Here is a 20,312-nt window from a genome sequence, read left to right as displayed (position 1 = left end):
TTCCGGCCAGCAGCTGCGACTGTCAGCTGTTCGATATGGAACGATAGCAAAGCAAGCAAAGTGCAGTCACTTGTAGGAGTCGGCCGTCGTCGGACTTGGGGTATCTCCTCCATCCGTTCCTCCCTCTCGTTTACTCGACGAAACTGCCCATATACCGCTAAATTAATTCTTATCGGCTCTTCAACGAGTATTTGCGTCAAATTCTTATCGCCGAACATTTTTTTTTTTAAACAGAAACGCGTACGTATATTTCGTTTGCGCTTTGTCACTGTCTCGATGGTCTCGACAACATTTGCATTTCCAAAGAAATATGATGAAACTACGTTATCGCAATGACGTTGAGCGTTTCGTTAACGATGGTGTAACAGTTTTCCTTTTTTTAATTCAATTTTAAATATGTAATTTATATGCATTTAGTCGCATCGTAAATTATCAATTACAGATAAATTGGAGAGCCGATCTCTCAGTAATGTGATTGATAAACAGTTTATGAGAACGTTACATTATTATATACATGTTTGATAAGCAAGATATTTAATCCGCACGTTTCCAATCTATTGGAACCGCTATTAGTAATCATAACACGTTTGTATACTTGTAATCTCATTAATGGATACAAGAGTCGGTTCTCCTCAAAATGAAATTTATTATCTTAGGACGTCAGTCGATATATCTACCTATTGAATTTGAATCTTGATGAAACTTGGATCAATTCAACAGGTGATTAATTCACCTGCTATCCCCTTACAGCAAACTCGCTGAGGATTACTCCGATCAAACTCTGATTAACTTAATCAAATGTTAATTTATCCGGCAATAGCTGTATTATTTTATTAATATGGACAGAATAATGTTTTTTTCTTATTTAATATGAAAAGAGAGCTCATAGGGACATTGAATTATGTAGCTGGGAAATTTATCTTAAGCAATTCTACTGGCTGATTTAATTACCAATTAAGTTGATGGAAATTTAATTAATTTGACTGAAGTCACCCTGATTGCTTTTAATATTTATCGAAAGCGAAAAAATGAGTAAAAATTGCACAAAAGTTGATCTCACGATCTAATATCGTGCTTCTTCGACACGTAAGTTTTAAATTACATATACTGCACTTAGCAAACACGAAGTAACAGTAAACTTTACATGCAAGTTATACAGCATATGTCCTACATTGCATTTACATTGTTGAGTACCCTGGTGAAAAAATTTCTCATATTTTCTCAGAAATTTTGTAAGAATTGCGACTTATTTAAAAATTCTGAAACAATATATAAAATTTTTTTTTAATATTTTTAGAAATAATTGGATGGGGATTTTCGGAATATTTCAATATCCGTATATATGAAATTTTCTGATAAATTGCATAGATTTTTCAATATTTATTTTCAGATTTCTACAAAGATGTGTTGGCGGGAAAAATCTGAAATATTTTATTCTTATTTTGTCCGAGTGTCTAAAAAACGTTCGTATATAAGATCTGAAAAATTCATAGCATTCTGAGAAAGTCTGAACATTTTTATAAAAATCCTAATTGATAATATTGAACAATTCTGAGACATTTTTCCAATAGGTAACTCCCATGTACCGGCGTTACTTGGTGTTTGCTGGGCATGTTTTTCTTTTTTAATATTTATTTATTTCTTTAGTAGTTACGGACAATAAGCACGCGATCTAAAATATTTGAAAAAATAAAAAAATTAAGATAAAAATAATTCATCATCAAATGAGTGTACATGTAGATAAGAATAATAATTATACAGGGGGTATTGCATGGCTCCATATAGAAACGATTAATTTATAACATTTTCGACGTCTACCCCTCATCTCAAATATGTTTCCATCAGGTATAACAGAGGCAGAAGAGTAAAAGTGAAAGTACACGATGTTGTAGTATGAGAATGTAATTCATTTCAGAAACAATAAGTAATATATATTTTAATAACATTATATTACACACATATTACATACATTATATACATATTAATATAACTTTAGAGCTACGTGATTAATTAACATTTACTTGCACTGTGCCATTGCTCAGTTGCATCACTAAAGCTGTCTGAGTCCTGAACCACTGGTGTATATATAGGGTATTCTGGAGAGTACGTTATCACCGCGTTTCATCGAAATAGAGCCACCCGCCTTCTATCATCAGATGCTCGTTCATGTGTCTGAAAAAGAAGTTCATCAGTTTCATTTTCTTTTCAAGATGGGACGGATAATCCTTGATCGTGTAGTACAACTCCATCGCCCTTTGCGATTGATATAGTGAATGTCATTTTTATATAGAAACTCGAAAATTTTATTTTGACCATTTTTCCAAAAAATCGCTCTGTAGCAGCTTGAAGGCGATGCTGCTGATTACGAATATCATAGTTAAAGTGCGATTTTCTAATTATTTTTTCCATAATACGGATTTTACGATTCTATAGTAATAATTAAATGACTCCTGTCGACCCTTAAATAATACAAAAATCGACGTATTAGGTATATGTCTTGACGTAAGTGATCTTAGGGCCATAAGATCACATCAAGACAGATAATAGTGGCGTAAGTTAATTTATAGTGCCAAGAGAGGCACGGTACTCGCTATTTTTCGTTGTTCCTTAACGTATAGGTAAGTGATCTTATCGGGTTTGAGAATTCGTTAGCATCAGCCTGATCTTCTCGCACTAAATTATAACAAAGAGAAAAAATTGTAGAATTTTTTTTATTCGTCTTTCAACCAATTATAAAATTTGTATTATTTAAAATTTATCTTATTGTTAATCGCACATATGACGAGTTTTGAATATTGATTCTTGCGCGATACCGATTGGTCTAAAGAGAAACGTACGCTATTGCAACAATCATTGGCTTTAACAACACATTGTCAAAATAATAAAGGTAATAAAGGTAATAAAAATCTGTTATCTTTCTAAGAAAATCTTTCATGTAATTTTATTAAGATTAAGATCGCCGGAAAAAAGATAACGCGGAATAAATCGTGCTTCGTGCACGTTCCAATTCGGGGCAGACGACGTCGAATCCTGGGGGTGAAGGAGGAGAGAAAAAAACATATTTTATGAGGAAATTCTTTCTAGGCCGCAGAACATGATTACGCAATCCCAATCTGGTACGGGTAAGACGGCCGCGTTTGTACTCGCCATGTTGAGTCGGGTAGATCCCGCAAAAGATTACCCACACAGGTACTTTGTTTATCGCCGACTTACGAGCTGGCGATCCAAACTGGCGAAGTAGCGGCGAGGATGTCGCGCTTTTGCCCTGAGATAAAAATTAAGTACGCTGTGAGAGGAGAAGAAAGTAATACAGCGTTTTCTTATATAATTTGAATTTTCTGCTGTTAAGATACTCTCTTAATATCGCTTTAATTGTTACAGTAAGCCGTGGCTCGAAGATCACCGATCACATTATTATAGGAACTCCGGGTAAAGTGCTTGATTGGGGACAAAAGTTTAAATTCTTTGATCTAAGCAAAATATCAGTTGTTTGTATTGGACGAAGCTGACGTTATGATCGCTACACAAGGCCATCAAGATCAGTGTATCCGTATTCACAAGTAATCTTCTCGAGATGTTTAATATTTGCATGACTGAATACATCTATGTTTCACGTGAGATATTCATCATTTATTTTATGCATAGATTACTGCCACGTACATGTCAAATGATGTTCTTCTCTGCGACATACGAGCCAGAAGTGATGAACTTTGCGGAGATTATAGTCAGTAATCCGCTAATAATACGATTATTAAGAGAAGAAGAGAGTTTGGATAATATTAAACAGTACTATATCAAGTGCAAAAATTTAGACGAAAAATATACGGCTATCACTAATATCTATGGCGTGATCACCATTGGACAAGCGATTATTTTCTGTCACGTAAGATCGCGATCGTATATTGAATACTCATTAAATCCATCAAATAAGCAACTCATTTGTAACAAAATACCTTACTTTACTTTTCAGACGAAAAATACGGCCAGTTGGTTAGCAGAGAAAATGACGAAAGACGGGCATGCGGTAGCAATATTGTCTGGGGACTTGACAGTCGAACAAAGGATTTCTGTGCTGGATAGATTTAGAGCAGGACTTGAGAAAGTTCTTGTCACTACGAATGTTTTAGCTAGAGGTAAATACGAAGAAATTTAATATTTAGCAAATACATAATTCCTGAACTTTTGCCTGTACCTGTACCTAAGTGTAGTATAACGATAATATATTTATAATAAAATGTATGGTACTTTTGGCAGGCATCGATGTAGAGCAGGTGACGATAGTGGTTAACTTTGATTTGCCGATGGACCAAAAAAAGCAAGCCGATTGTGAGACGTACTTGCACAGAATCGGAAGAACAGGGCGATTCGGCAAATCGGGGATCGCCATTAATTTAATCGACTCGCCGAAGGCAATGCAACTGTGCAAAGACATAGAGAGACACTTTGGCAAGAAGATACATTATCTTGACGCGGAAGATGCGGATGAGATTGAAAAAATCGGAGCTTAGGCTAATATTATGCTTTTATTATGAATGTATCTAGGCTTTAATATAATATTTTTTAAATCGGACTTCTCTTTGTGTATTTTGAATATAAAAAGGATATTTTTTCTTTTTCAATCAGTCAACTACGTTAGAAAATCGCTTTTCTTTTGTTTCATACTTCATTCTTTTTTGGCCATTTTCTATGTTTCATTGGATCAAAATAAGGCGATTCAAAATTGGATTTTTGTCGCATGTGCCGAATGCACGCGTATAGGTAAAATATATTGATCTCTCAAACTGCATTGAAATTTCGTTTCACTTAAGCTTTCTTTTCCGAAGAAAAACTAGCGGAATATTTTTTTCCGACCGTATAATTTTATTTATAATAGAAAGCTAAACGTCTTACGCGTGTGATATTTGCACGCGGTAAAAATGAAAGTTTCCACCAATTTACATTTAATTACGCCATTCAAACTTAATTAGATGTTTTTTTTCCTGAAATAGCATACATCCTAGAACAACTGGGAATGAATAATAATCTAATAATGGAACGTTTCACGATTCATTTTTTACAGTTTCTGCTGTATTTCGTCAAATTGCATTTTTTATTACAAGTTTAACGCAAAACTGCGCGTCAATTGAGATCCTACACAGCGCAGTACGCCGTTTACTTTTTATTATCGCGAAGTTTCGCGTTCTCGAGTTCAATACGTTGTTATATAAATCAGAGTACGTAATTAAGCATGCGACTGAATAATCAATCTGAAATTACTGTAATAGAAGGAGTTTAGTGGTACATATATGCCCCTAAATATATAGATAATTTGCTGGTAAAGGACTTCCTTTACGCGACATCAATTCGCTGTATACCTGCGGATCGCGTACAGCGTACAGCGGGACGATATATATTGTATAAAACAAGCACATCGTTTGCAGGCACTGTTACGTATAATTGTAACGATTGATTAAAAACCAGGGTATGTCTTAATATGTGTATATGTAATATGTTAACGCGACGGTTCATACACGACAACACATCAGGCGATCACCGTCGTCAGATCAGTGGCGAACGAAACAATTACCGTGTATTATAACGACGCCCGGCGGGGCGTAATATTATATTAGGGGTATTCAAATACGTTAAAGTTTAACGGTTTGACAGGTTATGTCGGGTTAAAGTCGAGTAAAAAGTTAATTAATTAACTTTGGGCGCGTTACTCTTTAAGGTTATGCAAAATACATAAGTGACTCATTAACCTATCACATTAATTTTTGGGTTAAAAGTGTAAAAATAAACTTTTTACCCGACTTTAACCCGACATAACCTGTCAAACCGTTAAACTTTAACTTATTTGAATACCCCTATTGTAAATAAACGACGGCGTTATTTACATTTCGAGCACGTGCTACTATATAAATGTATTATTGGGGGTATCATAAAAAAAAGGGGGAGCGGGAAGAGAAAGCAGCGTGTGTAACGTCGACAGCATTTTAATGGAACAGGGGGAAAAAGAATTGGAATCGGCAACTCGGTATTAAGACCGTCATAGATTTCTTAATAATTAATTATCGTTCCTGCCTATTCGCAATCTGTGACTGCAATATAACTATCTCGTAAACACGTCGGACCAAGGTCGTTGTGAACACTAGCTGTATACACCGTTACAGCCTCCGCACCGTCGAGCACCCCAAGTGGTTATCACTTCGCGAAAAGGGAAAAAGAAGAAAAAGGAAGGACGCAATTTTCAAAGAATTAGTTTCTGAGCCGAGCCTGAGTCGAGTTCTCTCCTCGCGAAGTGTCAATTCGTGGCCGCGTTATCGGCGAGGGAAGAATTTTCTCGGTCGCCAACTTCTGTCGAGGCTTGTACAATTTCTTTTCCAGTAGCTCCCAGACTCAGAGTCGCTGCTTCAAGCAGCACGTATATATTCATCGGCATACAGACGCTACAAATTGTCTTGCGATCACGCGATTTCCACCGCAACGGCGAGTGGAATTACTATTGTCATGGTATAGTATATATGTATCAAATACACCGACGATAATAACATTAACGATAACAACTACAAAATGAATGTTGCCTTTTGTCACATTGGTAAACGAGCAAGATACTAATGAATTATGTGCGATTAATAATCTAATATTCTATTAAGTAACTGCAAAACTACTCGTCTTTATCTTCTTGTGGCCTGGACTCTAACGTGGAAATTCACATTCCAGCATGGTATATAGTTCACTGAGTCAAGAATGTTAAGTAGAATGGGATCGCAAACAAAATGAAAATATATAAACTAGAGGATTACTAATCCTATAATTGATGAGATGACGCGAGTTATTGTATTTTAGTTTATTATACTTTAATTCAAAATTGTGATCGAGTATTTATACTTCATAAACGTGTTCTTCTTTATATATGACCCATGATGTAACTAGACTTTTATATATATGTATATATATATAAACTTATTACTTGTTTTTTTTCTCTTCTTTATTTCTGAGATATGTAAAGAATTGCTTTATAATAACAGTGTACAATAAAATTATTAATTCTTTAATAACCGGAACGTTAATATGAAATTGTGAGCAAAATTCGAACTATTAATTGCCCATAAAAATTTTCCTTCCCATGTCATAAGACTGCAAACGTGTACAATCTAGTTCAAAGATAAAAGATCAAGATTATAAAATTTAAAGGCTTCTGAGGATCTAAATTTCAAACAAAATTTCTAAATTGCTATATCATGTCTTTATTTCATGTACATACACGTTTGAAAGTTAAATAATATTAAAGAGACATAAAATGTTAGTATTTTCAAAACTTTCGTTTCTATTTTCATACAATATGCAAAAGTATTTGTTTAAATGTTCGAATGTATATAGGCCTGATAACAATATAAATTAAGAAAAATTTTTAAAAAAGTTATTTACAAATATACAATTTATGTGCTAGTACATCAATTTGGCAGAACATGAAATATATATTTTATTCTTAAAATTTTACTTATAGAATAATAGAAAATGTTATTGTATTATGATAAAACGGTTAGATGTTATATTTATCACTCTCATAAACTTGTCTTTAAAAATAAATATTATTTATCTTTCTGTTGTATTCAACACCTAATTTTATTATCATTTTATTGTGACTTCGTCACCATATAATATAATTCACGAGAGAATACATCTTCCTAGCTTTTATTTTAAATTACATTTGTAATTGTAAAAGAAATGTTAATCATGTTAAAATAAAAAAAATTAAAAAATATAATTTGACAATACTCTATAATCCGACTTAACACTTTCAAATTCAGTTAGTCGTATTCTTAGTTAGTAAAATCGTTCGGTTTCGTTTATTATTTCCAGTCTTTCTTGTTTTGTTGCTCGTATATAACTTTCCACTGCAGCTCATTGCATCTGATCCATCCGATTTACCTATTCCTGTGAATAAAATAATTTAATTAATTATTATTATAAATAAAAATATATTTTCTTTAATACGTGCAAAACACATTTACTTACGACGTATATCCGTTACTTATGGAAATGTACCGACGATGTAATTGTAACGACGCGAGAGTCGTTATTTTTCATTTTTTCCTCTAGTTCTTTTATCCGTTCATTATTTTGTGAGATTTGGTTTAACATTTGGTCGATTATGTCTTCTTCTCGTTCATTTTTTTGGTTTGAGACAAATAAAAGCTGTTCTTTTACTTTGGTGTGATCTGATTTCTGAAACACAAAAATATATATTTATACATAAATAAATATTTACAGGTATATTTATGTATATTTATACATATTTAAACTTACTTTTTCACAATTTATGCATTTATTAGGGTCACATCTGCACTTTTCAGTGCAGGGCCGTCCGGATATAAAGCATGTGCATCCGGTGCACAGTACTGGCTTATTCCTACTAGTAAACCAGCACCTACAGCATGTATTAGGTCTTCGGGTCTCGTAGGGGCTTCGATTAGATGCCATGACAAACAGAATGACAGACTTCGTACTGCAAACATTTGAAATTATATATGATTGGCCATAATGAATAAAAACCTTATTAATTTACATTGAAATTGAATGTAATATAATGTAATCTGATCATATTGTATCTATTATTTTAAACAGGGCGTCGCGCCGTGCAAAACCGGAGAACGAGGGTATTCGGCAAATCGCGGGGAGCGTGACTTTATTTTCCAGCGTTGTTTTTTCATTAGAGGATTTCTAATGCTCGCGCGTCGAACACGTGTTCCTGTCGCTAGACGCGGTGCCTCGACGAATAATCGCGCGCGACGCTTTTCGGGGCGCGTGATCACGGCTCACAACAAACATTACCGGGCTGCGCATATCGAGAGTTTAATAACACGCGATATAGAGAATATATTTCGTTTTGACTTCCAAACAGTTTTAAAGTTACCCTTACGTTACATGTATTTAATGTGTGGAGTGCCCTCTAATCACCATAGATATTTTTTCCTCTTTGATATTTACCGGAATTCATTGTCATACAACATATTATAAACAAAAACAGTCAGTTTTTTAGTGAAATTGGAATGCCACCTTCCAGATGAGGCGGCATTTCTCGTCAATTATTTGCTTATTACAGGATTTTCCAATCATCCAACATGATCCGATCGTCCGTTGTGGGATAACGATAACGATAAAAAAAACGGAATTATTCTAATCGAAAAAAAAAAAGATGACCAATTCCTTCGATATTTTCCTGGAATCTATCACCTCGCTTTCGCGCGCAATTGTTGGATATTTCCACTACAAATGCAAACAATCAATGCAAAGGTATAACTTACAATTAGTGCAGCTATAAAAGAACATGTCTACGCAGTAAAATTATATTAAAGAATTAAAGATAGGATGACCGCAAGAACTGCACTTCCGCACATTGCCGCACATGTTCTAAAACTCACTCTAGTTAACCAAAATGCTATAGTGTACGTGACGTAAACTATAGATTTTAGGTACCCAGAGTAAGTTAATTGGAACATGACCCTGACGGTAAGAATATTTCAAGAATAAGGTTTGACGATTTTCTTGAAATTGCGCGTATAGCGTTTTAACCAGCTGCAATTTCAAGAAAATCGTCAAACCTTATTCTTGAAATATTCTTACCTCGATTCTTACCGTCAGGGTCATGTTCCAATTAACTTACTCTGGGTAAGTGACATATAGTGAAGATTCACTATATGTCACTATATGTTGACACTATATGTCTTTATGTTGTATGACAATGAATTCCGGTAAATATCAAAGAGGAAAAAATATCTATGGTGATTAGAGGGCACTCCACACATTAAATACATGTAACGTAAGGGTAACTTTAAAACTGTTTGGAAGTCAAAACGAAATATATTCTCTATATCGCGTGTTATTAAACTCTCGATATGCGCAGCCCGGTAATGTTTGTTGTGAGCCGTGATCACGCGCCCCGAAAAGCGTCGCGCGCGATTATTCGTCGAGGCACCGCGCCTAGCGACAGGAACACGTGTTCGACGCGCGAGCATTAGAAATCCTCTAATGAAAAAACAACGCTGGAAAATAAAGTCACGCTCCCCGCGATTTGCCGAATACCCTCGTTCTCCGGTTTTGCACGGCGCGACGCGGCCAAATAGAGTTTCGGAGCAGGTAGAAGACCGCGATTTCTCATTTAATCGTGCTTGTATCTTTTTTTTACAATTTCTTTCTCTTACACACATGTACCCCGTCGGTGCTCTTTGCGACGCATGAGATTCCCTTCGTGTAACGAGATGCGATATATATTTATACATGCATTTATCTTAATACGCTAATCACAACTCACTCAAAAATTCCCCGTATTTACTGTTTGAAAGCCCTGGACAATGGACAATAGTAACCACTGGCCACTGGCTCGTTTGGTACTTTACCCTTTCGCTTGAGTAAATTATATACAGCATGATCGAACGGATATTAAACGTTTCGCCCTACTTATCTCGACGATACATCGAAGTATCCCGCAAAACGTTATAATCTTACGTTTGTTACGAATACCTTTATTATCGCGTCGAATTGAATTACGTCGCACGCAACGAACCTTTATTCAGACCGTCGGCAAAATAGATGTGGATCCTTTACTTGTCGAATAGCTTCTTTTTAACGTTCTCTCGTTAACTCTCGTACCGTTCGAACACCTGAACTTTATTCAGACCGTCGGCGAAATAGATGTGGATCCTTTACTTGTCGAATAGCTTCTTTTTAACGTTCTCTCGTTAACTCTCGTACCGTTCGAACACCTGAACTTTCTCAACTCGCTCGACGATTGTCTACTTTTCTACTAATCTCGGCTCTTCAACGATCAGATTAACTAAACCGGTAACACCGTTGGCAATCAACTGTAGTGCCAGTGCCGACCCTGCGACTGCGTAGTGCCTAGAGCGCTCGGTACGCGCAGCGCGGGTACCTCGCGCACCTCGAGCCGAGTACCTCTCCCCCTTCGCTGTCGGCGCCGTCCGCCCCCGCCGTCTGTCCCGCTCGCGCGCTGGTAACGAGCGAGAGAGAGGGACACGCGCTCGTCCGCTACGCTGGCTGCCTGCCTCTGCTTTCGGCTCCGGGGCTCGATCCTGGCTGTGTCCGACGCGGGCGCAGACGAGAGAAGAAAGAAGTTTACGTTTATACGGGAGAGCGTGTGGGCCGTGTGGCGTGTGTTCCTCTCGCGCGCGCGCGCGTACGCACGTAACACGCACGCACGCACGTGCCGCCGAGATTTATGCGAGAGATCCCGCGCGAGATCAACCTGGATGTATTAACGCAAGGGCTAAGGTACAGCATATCAGGACTCATGAACCTCGCGGCGAACCAGACGTCCGACACGACGTCCGACGCGCAGAGCAACGGGCCCTACTTCGTCAACTTCAATCAGGACTGCACGTAAGTTTCGTACGCCCGCGCCGCGCTGTTTCGACGACCGTCGTCCTTTCTCTGTTCTCTTCCCCCCCCTTCCCCTTTCCGGGGGCCGTCGCCAGATTGCCACCTCCTTTGTCTGATCCTAACCTCGCGCGCGCGCCTCGTTTTGATTTTTGATCGTCTCCCCGTCTCTCGCGCCCGTCTCTCGCCTCTTCTCTCGCTCCCTCGACGTATACGCGCATATACGTATGCAATCCTAAACGATGTATACACGTATATATACGAGTGTACGCCTCGCGCCAAGGTTCGCGCGACTCCGCGCACCATCATGTTTCCCTCGCGCGATGTTTTTCGTCGCCTGCGTCACATTCGCCGCTCCCCCTTTCACCGATTAATTGCGTGTTAACGAGGGACCCCAGCCTTCGCGCGCGCGTGGCGAGGCGGGAAGAGGCGAAAAAGGAAGGGAGGCGATATCGCGCACCTCCTTCGTACGCCTGCACCGTACCGCGATGCCAGTCCGCTTGGCCTTATCCAAGGACTTATCCTCCTGCTCCTCGCGCGATTGCGTATCATTCGCGACTCCGTTATTACTTTTTTTTTTTTTTTTTTTTTCACACACGATATTTGCACGCGCGAACGACGATGTGGCAATAATATCGAGAGACGAAGAAACAAAGAGTACATATATGATTGTAGATAGTCGAGGGCACTCGACTCTCTTTGTGTTTCAAGTACAGTCACGTCTCTTTAATTGAAAAGGAAAGAGGAGAAATAGCTTCATAAGATTCCTAATTGTCTTTCAGGTCCTTGGCGGTGGGATCGAAGTCGGGATATAAACTTTATTCCATCAGCTCCACCGGGCATCTTGAGAAAATATATGAAAATGGTAATAATTGGTTTTCCTGCATTCTGCCAATAATTCTAGGAGGTTGGAGATAACTGCTACAATAATAGATGATTGATTGAGCGATAGTTTTAGTGATAAGCTTCGTAGGTGAGATAAAAATGTTATAAATATCTTTTATGTTGAAGGTATTTATAGCGTTTTTGTCTTGCGCTGACACGCATTGTCCATCCAGTAAGTTTTACGTGTCTTATTTTCATTATCATAGGTAAAAATGATAAGATCTTGTATAATATGAGTAAATAAGACTATATATTCAAGTTAAGTTGCATATCTTTTACTTCATGTTACTATTATTATATTATATTATGATTCAAAATAATTCAATACAATTTTTATTAAGTGACATTTATTTTTTTTTGCTCTGAAAAGTCACGTATCTCTTGTTCATCGTGGCAATGACTAATTCAATAGAAACCTTTATTAATTAGAGTATTTTTTTTTTTCGAGATGATGCAGACTTTGAGGACATATGCATCGTCGAGCGATTGTTCAGCAGTAGCTTGGTGGCAATCGTTAGTCTTAAATCCCCTCGGACGCTTACGGTGTGCCACTTTAGGAAAGGGACAGAAATATGTAACTACAGTTACTCAAATACAATTTTGGCTGTGAAACTCAACAGAGCGGTAAGTTATTTAAATTTATGTTTACGTTCTTTTTCTTCTTTAATCGCAGTTAAACAGATTCGACTTAAGTGTTGACCTTTTTACATAAGCTTATAACGTCTCTATTAATTTGAAAGCATTGCAATTTTACGTAAACCTTGACTTCTTCATTGGTTTTATTACAATTGCAATTTTCGTGGGAAGGGATTGTAAGCTCGCTCGACAAATAATTATTAACACTGCTAGTACTGAACTCTATGCAATACCCTGCTTATATTTACATTCGATCACTTAATATTGACTTTACAACCTTGAGTAGGTCTTGGTTTAAAGATTTTAATTTCGTCTTTATGAACATTTGCAATAATGAGTGTTTTACATAATGTGGTCCAGGAGCCTCAGAAGGCCAGAGAGAGCCTTAGAATATAAATTTTATATTCTATATTTTCTATTCTCTGTATTCGCATATGGGATCGAACCTGAGACCTGCTGATTACAAGTCTGCTGTTTCCACACGAAACTATGCGGCATCCCAACGTTTACATTAACGAATAACTAATATATGCTCTTATTTGCACACACAAATTAATATGACTTAAAGAATATATATAATATTATATTAGACATATATTTATGTGACCTATTTGCTTTTTAATCCTGAATTTATGTCCCACGACAGTTCTCACGTATTAAGAAATACATTGTATATACTATATGTACATACTAAATCGCAAATTGTCATATTTGATCGTAAAATAATTGAGATTTGATATTATAACGTGTTTAATGTTTCTCATAATTGGAGTAGGTATACTGAAAATAATATCGCTTGTTTCAGAGATTGGTGGTGTGTCTGGAGGAATCGCTATACATTCACAATATACGAGATATGAGAGTGTTGCACACAATTCGCGACACTCCGCCTAATCTTACAGGTCTTTGCACACTTTCGCCAAATAGCGACAATTGTTATGTAGCTTACCCAGGATCGAATACGATTGGGGAAGTCCAGATATTTGACGCAAACCATCTTGTAGGTATCTTAAATAAATTTGAATGAATCAAATAGAAACTTTGACCCATCAGCAATTTTAACCTTATGTTTTTTTTCAATTATACAGCAAGCCAAAACAATGATACCTGCGCACGATAGTCCATTGGCAGCGATCGCTTTCAGCTCGAACGGCACCAAAGTGGCGACAGCCTCTGAAAAGGGCACCGTGATCAGAGTCTTTGACGTAAGATAAAATAAGATCACAGATACAACGGTTGTATTTTATTAATAAACCGCTGGCAGTTGAAAACATTATTTCTATTTTTACAGGTTCACGAGGGTACAAAGTTATTCGAATTTCGTCGCGGAGTTAAGAGATGCGTCACGATAAACAGTCTTTCATTCAGTATGGACTCCATGTGGCTCTGTTGTTCCAGTAACACGGAAACTGTGCATATATTCAAGCTGGAGGAACCAAAGGAAACGTAAACATCGCATTCTACCGTTTTTAATATTCCATGAAACATAGGAAACATAGGAACTCTAATGTGTTATTCGCGTCGTAGGCCAAACAAACAAACTGCAGACGAAGCACAAAGCTGGATGGGATATTTGACGAAGGCTGTGACAGCGTCGGCTACATACTTGCCGTCGCAAGTGACTGACGTTTTTACTCAAGGACGTGCTTTCGCTAGCGTCCACCTACCGTTTCAAGGTTTAAAAAATGTCTGTGCCATCACTGTGTAAGTATCTAAAAATTCGCTATCTTAAATCTACGTACGCTACGCGTTAAATCCATCACATGTGATACATTTACTTGTCTGTGTTTTAGTACACATAAAGTACCAAAACTGTTAGTAGCTAGCGCCGATGGTTACTTATACGTCTATTCCGTGGACCCGACAGAAAGTGGATGTTGCACCCTTATAAAACAACACAGGTTCGTAATATTATAGTCTTGACGAATCTTACAAAAGTAATCAAATGATCATTATTTTCAATTGTTGGTTTCTTGGATCGTTACTTTTAATCATCATTTTTAAAATAATATTAATAGACGCATATTAATAGAGGCTTAAGAATGAGGATAGAAAATAGAAAGATACCTTACTCACTTTTCACAGATTAGACGATAAAGAGCGGGATGAATCAGATTGTGGCGGTTCTGGTTCAGGAACAGCAGCTACCGCGAATAATACAAATACAGGTATGAAGACAGAAATTTGGACTGTGCATTTTGTAATAGATAGTTGAAGCGAGTTGACGATAAAGATACATTACCGACAGTTAATTTGAAAGTACATTTAATAATGCGAAACTTCTTTCTTTATTTATATATCCAGTACAGTACGCTTGAATGTGTATAGAGTTTCTTTTGTCTATTCTGTTCAAAAGTTATAGTTTTGTGATTTTGTGATAAGTTTCGCAATTACTCGAGCACTAACAGAATAGTTTAAGTATCTCCTTCTTTGTTTAAAGCATGCCACATATATACACACACACAGTTGGTACTGCCAGATACTTGCATATTTTACGCCATAAAACTAATGACGAATAAAGTATATTCATGATACAATTGATTAATGATTGAATGTAAGTAAAAAGAAATAATTCTTTCTTCAAGTCAATCTCGCTATCTTCCATCCATGAAAATGGAACAATGAAAAGAAATAATCTGTCGACAGCAAATTCAATCAATTAATTTCAAAGAAGCACTACAAGAAAAATTATAAAAACTCGTATTTTTGTTCAGACGAAAGTTGTATTCCTATAGATCTCGCTATGCGTCGCTATGTCTCATTGTGTAGTAGACAAATCGTTACTTCCTGTATTTGTAGTTAGATTATGGCATTCATTAAAGTTGATCCAGTATCAGCTCTAGTGAAACGCTTATGTTGTCGGCTACGTACCATGTGTGTGAGTGTGTATGCGTGTGCCGCGTATTCCAGACACCTTTACTTTTATGATTTGCTTCATGTCTTCTTTTTCTCGCTTCTAGCCCCCTTATAAGTCAAATAGCCAGATAAATTTCTTCAGGGGCTCAGGGGAGGGGGAGGAAGGGGCCCGATAGTTGACCTTACTTGATGTAATTTTTTTCTTTTTAATATTCCACCGAAGCCTGCATAAATAGCTACGCGGGTGTGTTGCGTGGCCGCTCGCCAGACTCCATGTCAGGTACTGGTATGTCCTCTATTCTGTCCCTCGAAATTTTTTTTTTCGCTCTCATTCTCCGTACACGAGACACCTAATTCTCCTTTAGAGCTTTTTCTTTCTCTCTGTGTGTGTGCGCTTCACTACCAGCGTTCAGCGCATTTATTCCATACGTACACGCAGCGAAAGGAAGAATGAGAGCAGCGCTGAGTAACAAATGTGCCTTTTCACGCGGCCTACATCCTCGTTAATACGAGCAGTTTATATTATTGTACCACGATAGTACAAGTCTTATTACGCTTATTAACTGTAAACCGAACGAATTCTTAAGGACGATGTATAAATGAGCATATGATACACGTATGCACAGGACATGCATGTAGGCACTAGTCTATATTCCCGGGGTATAAATCACTAAGCACACGTTATGCAAGTTGTTCTACTAGTCAGCAGATATAATAATGTCCAGCATTATCGCATCCCGTTACGAAATGTCTTGAGAATTCCTACAAGCAGTAGTCTATTTTTAGAAGGCTACCTGATAGATATCCTACTGTTATAACAATGTTAACGATTGTACATAATGATTACTAATATATGATTATTAAAGTTGTTAACATAAATGGTTGGTATTAATTATATGGTATTTAATGTCATAATTATACATGGTATTATGTGGCGGGTAATAGTGACGCGTATTTTTTAGAACAACTTTCACTTACTAATCATCAAGAGTACCTGTATGACGTACTTTCGTTAACGGTATCGTTCCTATACGTTAAGCTCAGTATAATGAATGAGATTAATGAGATATATAAAATTAGATACGGAAAACAGATAGATATTTTTATCTAATATCTTCTTCCTCTTTTCTCTTGGTCTTCGAATAGTGCAATCGAAAACAGGCTATAAGAAACAGATAATGGTAATTGTTTGAAATGGTAATTGTTTCGTTCGAAAAAAAAAGTATTAAACAACTTTGGAAATAGAGTAGTAGAAAATAAAAGTCATAGTACTTAAATCTGTCTAATCTTGTAAATATCGTTTCATATTTTCTCTGCTATTCCTACATCGTATTTAATTCTTGAACAAGCAAGAAAACATTCACATCGTCGCAAATACGCCAAAGTGCTTTTTACAAAAGAAAAGTGTGCCACATACGCACATATGAACGTTTTTAGAATAGTTTTTACTCAATTGATACATGTAATTTGTTAGTTTTCTTGTTGATTCTCAAATCACGTTTTATATTTTACACTTTGCAGAGTGGTGTATGTATTAGAAAATTAAATGCCTGTGTGAGATTACTGATTTTCTTTTTAGAGAAAAGCATAATTTCATATTCATTAACAAATTCATTAGTGAATGTATTTCACGGCAATGTGATGTAGACAATGGTGAATGAGATATTTAACATTTGCACTCAGATAGAAACGTATTGTTCTGGACAGTACTCGAAGAGAGAGTTTGTATTTCCAAATTCTAAAGTTGTGGATCTCGGAGAACGAATTTGCATTAACAAAGGATCCAAATCCAATCGGGAACGTATCTGAATGCATAAAATATATCATGTATCATTGAATGCTGATCGTCTGTATACATCTTTATCGTTATATCCGCTCGAGATAATGCGATCGAGATGGAAACTTGTATAATTTGAATGTAAATGGATTTGTAGAGTCAGAGAAGTATCAAGAGATGATAGCAGCGACGGAAAGCCCACCGAAAGGCGGCGGCCCGTTTCGTCTGGACGACGATACCGAATTCCCACCTGTCACGCAAAGGACAGACTGAGCGTAACACACACACACAATTAAGGCATATCAAAAGCTCAAGCCGAACGGAAATGAGAGAAAAGCCGTGCAAGAGCAACGAAAGGGCAAACGAGGGGCATAGAGTGCAGAGGACGTCCAGTATTTACAGACGACCGTATATCCAGTACTCCGAGTTCAATAGAACCAAAAACAAACAAAAAAAAATCTGTAGACGTTATTACCGAGATTGTCACATACCTTGTACGCGTTAAAGATTTAAATGGAATGTGCACGCTAATCGTCAGGGAGATCGGTCTTTGATATGCGTACAAGAGAGAGAAGTACCCCAAAGGGGTAGCACTCTCGGTTTATATTACTGAGCTCGCGGATTTTTAAGCGAAATTTCTTTCGTTAGTTAACTAGGCATTGCATTTGCAAAAGTAATGCAATATATCGCGCGGGGAATATAGTAATCCAATGATAACGATTTTGAAGCGTTTACCGCAGGAATTGTGTAATGTATCGTATCTTTCACGAACACAGAGGCTATAGGAGCATGAAGTATCGTACTTCTACATTCTATTATTTCTGTGTTTTATATGAAGTACTTTATACAGAAAACGTGCGTTTTTTAGCCTAAGATGTACCCTCCAATATCGGAAATCATGGACCAGTGTAATTAAATTATTTTATTTTGACGAAATGCCATGTTCTAAGCGATTCAGAAAAGCGACGGTTATTATTTGTCTGGATTTTCATATATACACGATATATATTTTACCAAAAAATTATTTTGGTTTTAAGAGCACTGACGATGAAAAGTTGATAAGTACAAAGATATTCAGTCTGCTTGGCTAATTGATGAAAACCAATATAACCTATTAGAAGATTATGCATTTTTTTTTTATAAATAGACGAACGTGAAACTGATCTCATCCAAATTCTGACATATCCCGAGTAATGTATTTTAAATATAAATTCGCATGTTAAGTAATTATGTTCATTGATGTTTACATCATTGCCTCAAAATCGATATAAACAGAATTGGATTTATGCTTCCTACCCCATTATAGAAACTATACAAAGCGGCAGGATGTATTTTTGCTGTGTTTAAAACACACGATTGAATCTGCGACATAGCTCACACCTGTTTCATTGGATTGCTATATTTTTTATGGTAAAATCTTTGTCTTCTTTGTGTTCAACAAAGAAAGCTCATCTTTGCGAGGTAAAGATGTAAAGACATATAAATATGTGTGGTAAATTGTCGAACGATGAGCTTCAGCTGTAATTCTTGTATAAAATGTAAGATCTTTTGACATACGTTAGCTTCTTGTAATAGAAGAATGTAAAACACGATCAGGAGGTTGTATAATTTTGCCAAAAAAACGAATATCAATTTTGTAACGATATGATGCTTTGTTGGCATTTAGAATTCAAGAAGTACTTCAGTCTTTACGTGACAAATACGAGACGATGAAGTAACAACAAATGATAACAGAACCAAGTATAAGATATTTAAAAATGCGGGGGAAAAAAGGATTAATTCCATCTTTCTTAAAATCTGAAAACGTTTTAAAAATTATTCACATTATCTGATTATCTCGTATCAACAGGATAAGTTTCAAAACTACGCGTGCTGAATTTTAATTCGATGAGAGTTTTGTATCTGTTATTATCAGACATCATATGCTGTATATCTTAATGCTTTAAATCAGATTATCATGTGTATAATATGTAATCGTATCGAATGTGCAATAAGTCTCTTTGAGCGCTTTTTCGAATCGATTATCGAAAATTGTCATGACATGTAATTTGTATAAATAGCTAATTAACAGTAGGAACAGAGAATCTTCGGTATATTTGCGTTTTCGTTTAGTACCGAACTTCGTTAGCAATCGTTTGACTGCGAATAAAATCTCTCCATTGATCGGTGCCAATTTACCGGAATAGAAAGACGACACTGGCGCTGGCGAAGATATTTGGTCGTTGTATAAATTAAGTGAGGTACAGCCACGTTTTCTTTTTCATTGATTCTTCGTAGCGTATTGTGTAATTTAATGGATCTTATAATATATCTCGGATTACAATAGGAAGTTTCTCTCTTTCGTGTGAACCGAGGTATTCGACGCGATCGCGAGTATGTCAGTATCGTAGATCCATAAATGTGTCATGTCGTTACGGCGGTTTTATACTAACGAGTTTTATTTGGTAAATAGTCTTACTTTTATAAAGATAAATAAAAGCGTTAAAATAACCAATGTACATATGAACGTGCTAAGGCTTAAGCTTTGAACGTCATTGCGTATGAAGTTTCTTATTAACACACGTGATTGTGCTGGTCTGCAAATGAAAAAATGGAAAAGAAAAGACACTGCGAGTCTTTCCTTATCTACGATTAGTTCAACGTCTCAATTTTTATTTGTATTTAATAAATGCTGACGATTTTTTATAAATCAATCAATGCTTTCTTCATTGAAAATTGCGTTATCACAACTCTGTTCATATGAAAACTTGTGCTGATATTATCTCGTATACATATCGCG

General features: G+C 36.5%; 1 protein-coding gene, 1 long non-coding RNA gene and 1 pseudogene across 7 annotated transcripts; 2 read left to right on the top strand and 1 right to left on the bottom strand.

The window, feature by feature from the left end:
* Window positions 1-3,079: 3,079 nt before the first annotated feature.
* Window positions 3,080-4,627, top strand: LOC139823337 (DEAD-box helicase Dbp80-like; annotated as a pseudogene).
* Window positions 4,628-7,661: 3,034 nt separating this feature from the next.
* Window positions 7,662-10,969, bottom strand: LOC139823338 (uncharacterized). The gene is made up of 4 exons (XR_011734748.1): window positions 10,550-10,969; window positions 8,293-8,491; window positions 8,002-8,211; window positions 7,662-7,920 (listed from the first exon to the last, which is right to left on the bottom strand). It is a non-coding gene; the product is annotated as an uncharacterized lncRNA (long non-coding RNA).
* Window positions 10,970-11,221: 252 nt separating this feature from the next.
* Window positions 11,222-20,226, top strand: Atg18a (Autophagy-related 18a). Of its 6 annotated transcripts, none has more exons than XM_071795788.1 (11): window positions 11,222-11,382; window positions 12,162-12,244; window positions 12,722-12,888; window positions 13,706-13,900; window positions 13,989-14,105; window positions 14,192-14,346; window positions 14,428-14,604; window positions 14,694-14,801; window positions 14,986-15,068; window positions 15,980-16,036; window positions 17,691-20,226. In XM_071795788.1, the coding sequence occupies exons 1-11, from the start codon at window positions 11,222-11,224 to the stop codon at window positions 17,804-17,806; spliced, it is 1,419 nt and encodes a 472-aa protein (XP_071651889.1). In that variant the 3' UTR covers window positions 17,807-20,226. The 6 variants fall into 6 exon arrangements, with proteins under 6 accessions (XP_071651889.1, XP_071651888.1, XP_071651887.1 ...); XM_071795787.1 differs by having other exon boundaries at window positions 15,980-16,042; XM_071795786.1 differs by having other exon boundaries at window positions 12,713-12,888.
* The last annotated feature ends 86 nt before the right edge of the window (window positions 20,227-20,312 follow it).

This window comes from Temnothorax longispinosus, chromosome 12 (genome assembly GCF_030848805.1).
Source record: "Temnothorax longispinosus isolate EJ_2023e chromosome 12, Tlon_JGU_v1, whole genome shotgun sequence".
NCBI classification, from domain to species: domain Eukaryota; kingdom Metazoa; phylum Arthropoda; class Insecta; order Hymenoptera; family Formicidae; genus Temnothorax; species Temnothorax longispinosus.
Note: the sequence above shows the minus strand (reverse complement) of the source record. Positions and strands in the feature narration are given on the sequence as shown.

Excerpts from the sequence above, each read along its gene's own strand:
- Atg18a (XM_071795785.1), top strand. The coding sequence starts at position 11,222 with ATGCGAGAGATCCCGCGCGAGATCAACCTGGATGTATTAACGCAAGGG. Across the intron at positions 11,383-12,161 it reads AACTTCAATCAGGACTGCAC|GTCCTTGGCGGTGGGATCGA; the intron begins GTAAGTTTCGTA and ends ATTGTCTTTCAG. Across the intron at positions 12,245-12,712 it reads TGAGAAAATATATGAAAATG|ATGATGCAGACTTTGAGGAC; the intron begins GTAATAATTGGT and ends TTTTTTTTCGAG.